Consider the following 3,881-nt stretch of genomic DNA (forward strand, 5'->3'; position numbering starts at 1 on the left):
GTTGCAAGCAGTCCTGCGTTGGGGCTGGGGGTCGGGTCTGCTCACGCCGGCAGCGCAGAGCCAAGCCCGCAGCCGTGCCGCCCCTCCCCGCCCCGCGCCGGGCGCCTGCCTGGGCGCCGCCGCCTAAACCCGCGCACGTTGCCGCGAGGAGCGGGCTCCAGCACGAAAACCGGTTATTTGGCACATTTGTCTTACTGCACGCACATAACTAGTGTCCGCAGATATACAGCGTTTAATACACGCGCGTGTGTGTGCGTGTGTGTGCGTTGGGGCGGGGGGGAGAACTGTCCTTTGAATGGACGCAGGAACCCCATCGAGATAAGTTACGTATTAAGGTAATCGAGCAGCGGGAGAAAAGCAGGAATGGAAGCGCTCGGCAGCCTGATACCGCGCTGCGGCACCGAGCGAGCCCCACCGCTAACACCTCGGGGGTCCCGGGCTGCGCCTGTGCGGGGACCCACGCCGAGGCAGGGTCTTTCCCCCGCAGCGGGAGAGCCCGCTGCGCCCCGTGTTATAGGTTTAATTTATTCGGGGGGTTAGATCAAATCTCTTGTTGACTATTGGGATTAATCCGGACTGGCAAACACCCGGGGTTCTCCCCGCAGGAGGCGACTGGGACCGACAGCCCGCCGCCTCCGCGGCGCCTCCGCGGCATCCCCGCCCCGTCGGTGGCGGTACCCGCGGGCCGCTCCCTCTCTCTAACCCCTCGCTGTCCCCAGCTTCCGACGAGAGCGGCCCGGAGCTGAGCTTGCCCGATTCCACCCAAAGGTCGCTGCCCGCCCGCGGCTCGGAGGCCGAGAAGAAGAAGAAGCGGCGCGTGCTCTTCTCCAAGGCGCAGACGCTGGAGCTGGAGCGGCGGTTCCGGCAGCAGCGGTACCTGTCGGCGCCGGAGCGGGAGCAGCTGGCCCGCCTGCTCAGCCTCACCCCCACCCAGGTGAAGATCTGGTTCCAAAACCACCGCTACAAGATGAAGCGGGCGCGCAGCGAGGGCCCCGGCAGCCCGCCGCGCCCGCCCGCGCTGCTGCGCCGCGTGGTGGTGCCGGTGCTGGTGCGGGACGGCGAGCCGTGCCGCCGCTGCCCCGCCACCCCGCCGCCGCCCGCCCGCCCCAAGCTGGCCTGCGCCCTGGCGGGCTGCAGCGCCCAGGCGGCCCTCGCCGTCCAGGGCTACCACGCCTGCCCGCCCGGCGCCGCCGCCGCCCTCGGCGTCTTCCCCGCTTACCAGCACTTGGCGCCCCCGGCCATCGTCTCCTGGAGCTGGTGATAGCGGCGCCTCGCCCTCCAGGGCCGGACTCATCCCAGGGCCGCGGGGAGCCCAGTCCCCGGCCGCAGGCTCTGAACGCGCGGAGGCGCCGGGGCTGCGCGCCCCGGGCTCGGGCGGGCGGCGCCGCGGAGCCGAGCGGAGCGGCGCGGAGCGGGGCGCCCGGGCTGCACGGGCAGGCCAGCGCCGGCCGGCCGGGCACCGCTCGCCTGGCCGCCTTGCTCTCCGCCGGTCTCGCCCCGAGGGCACGGATCTCGGGTGCGGCGCTGTTTTTGCAAAACCTCCGCTCCCCGTGTTTCGTTTCGAGAGGTCTCCCGATTAAAAAAAAAAAAAAAAGAATCCTAGAGATCTAGACTATTTTAAAACAGCTTATTCTTGCAGTGACTAATAAACTGATTTTTGGTAAACAAATTTTCCCCGGAGGGGAAGCGTATTTTTGACGGTTAGGGCTTTCTCTTAGGATTACCTCTTGTGCCATAAAGCTCGAATACTTTTCTTAAACTCGCTAGCTGAATTTCACTTTAAAGTTCGTCTAATTTTACCCACATACGCCAGTAAACGGCGAATAAAGTTTGCTACAAACACCCCACTTTAGACCTGGTGCTGTTTTCTCCGGGAGGCGTGAGGCCGGAGGGCCCCGCCGCCTGCGGCCGCCGGCAGTTCGTTTTGGGCGGCGGTGCCCGGCGGTGCCGAGGCTCCGCGTCGCCGCACCGCGCGGTTCCTCCCTCGCCCGCGGCCCCGGCCCCTGGCCGCGCTCTGCCGCGCACGGATGCGGAGCTCGGCGCCGCTGGCACCGGCAGGGCGCCGGTTCATCGCTATCATTTTTAGACCCGCTGAAGGAGGACCCAGGATTCAGGCGGCTATTCGCATTGGACTGTGTCTTTTCCACAGGTCTAGTAGGGAAGGATAGTTAGGAGGAGATAGTAACGTCCTTTAACGCCCGAAGAATAACGTTTTGAAATGCTTTGGTGAACCGATTGATTTTATTAATTGGAAAAAAAAAATCATATAATTGTCCTGCAAACCGCCAAAGGGGGAGGGGGAGGACAAACCCTCCACCGAAAACCCAGATAACCTTGAAATATAGACCAGATTGGCTGTTCCCACGCAGATAAATTTCCACCCCTTCAAGGGGAGCCTCGGATGAGGAGCCCAGGATCGGGGCCAGAGAGGATATTCGTGGGTGAAGCCCCCGCCGGGGACTGAAGGAGGCAACCTGCTCTGGGAGGAAAGGCTGCAGAGCAGAGCGGGAGGGCCACGCGTGCGCCGCGGCCGCACTGCCCACCCGCCCGGCGGCCCGCGGCCGCGCTGCGCCCGGCGCAGGGGGCCGCTGCGGGGAGGGAGCCCGCGAGGAAACACGGCGTGAGAAGCTGGTTTCCCCTGGGAGGGGGCCACGCCTGCACAGCTGTGTGCCTGGGCTGTGTCGTGCCCCCGCTCGGCAGCCCGGCTGCCCTGGCAGCACCTGATTCCCCGGGGCTGCCTCCCCTCCGTGCGGGAGGATCAGACCCCGACGGCGCGGCAGGACGGCGGGACGGAGCGACCCCGGTCCCACCTGCGCCCCCTCCCAGCGTTGTCCCAGGCCGGGCTCGGCCGGGCGCCAGGTGCCGAGGGTGAGGATACGGACCGGGCCAGGCTTCTGGGACGTGCAGGAAGGACACAGGGGGATACAGCCTCTCCGTCACCTGTTTTGGGGCTTTCTCCTCCCTTGCCTTTTTTTTTTCTCCCGTATCCCAAATCTTTTTTTTTTTTCCACCCTTTTTTCCATCTCAGCTGCTGGCCACCTTGTCTCCCATATGGATGGGGTTATCTTAGAAGAATCTCCCAGAGAATCGCTCCTTAAACCTCTTTTTGTCTTGGGAGTTGAAAAGAGCATTGTTATGCTTGAAAAGGACCTAGACAAAATCCGCACTGTTTCAATTCAGGACTGTTTAATCAGACCCTAGTGACAATTTTATGGGTTTTAGGCGGTACAATAGTATCTTTTAAAACCTTGTGGCCTTCATGAAAACAAAGGGCTTGAATTTTATGGGCTTACAACTCCAATTAGAACAGTGCCAGTGTGTATGGGAGATTATCAAATTTGTATCATAAAACCGCTTTATAATAAATGATTGCTGGAAGGTGGGGTGGGGGCGGAGGGAGGGAAGGAACCCGGCCTTCAAGCAGTGGACCTTGTCACACGTAGTTCTGAAAGTGCACATGCTGCTTTCCATTTTAACTCTTTGCCACTCCGCTATGCAGCAGGATCCGCCGTGAAAATAGCACGACATCGTCGTTAGAGACGGAAACAAAGACAACGGCAGAAGACCCTTCCCCCCAGCCCAAATCTGCCCTCCGCCAGCTTGCAGAGCGTTTGGCAGTATCTAGTGCGGAGGGCTCCGGGTTCCTCGGCTGCCCGGGCTGTCTCCTGTCCTGGAGCCCGCCCACGGCCCTACGAAGCTCCTCTAAAACTGCAGGTCTTTATTTACCTTATTTACCTGTATTTATCTTATTACTCTTACCAGTAACTGCCTGTTTGGGCAATGACAGAGGGTGCTCGGGTGTCCCTTGCCTCCTCGGGTGTCCCTTGCCTCCTCTTCCCATCACAGCTCCAGGCTGCCGTTGTTTCCCTTCGGGACCGGCT

General features: G+C 61.9%; 1 protein-coding gene across 1 annotated transcript; it reads left to right on the forward strand.

The window, feature by feature from the left end:
- Nucleotides 1–523: 523 nt before the first annotated feature.
- On the forward strand, nucleotides 524–1,847 carry NKX2-8 (NK2 homeobox 8; the record flags this gene model as incomplete). Its single annotated transcript, XM_064512146.1, has 1 exon — nucleotides 524–1,847. A coding segment is annotated over one exon (738 nt), but the record flags the coding sequence as incomplete, so codon positions are not given.
- Between the last annotated feature and the right edge of the window lie 2,034 nt (nucleotides 1,848–3,881).

This window comes from Dromaius novaehollandiae, chromosome 5 (genome assembly GCF_036370855.1).
Source record: "Dromaius novaehollandiae isolate bDroNov1 chromosome 5, bDroNov1.hap1, whole genome shotgun sequence".
NCBI lineage: Eukaryota > Metazoa > Chordata > Aves > Casuariiformes > Dromaiidae > Dromaius > Dromaius novaehollandiae.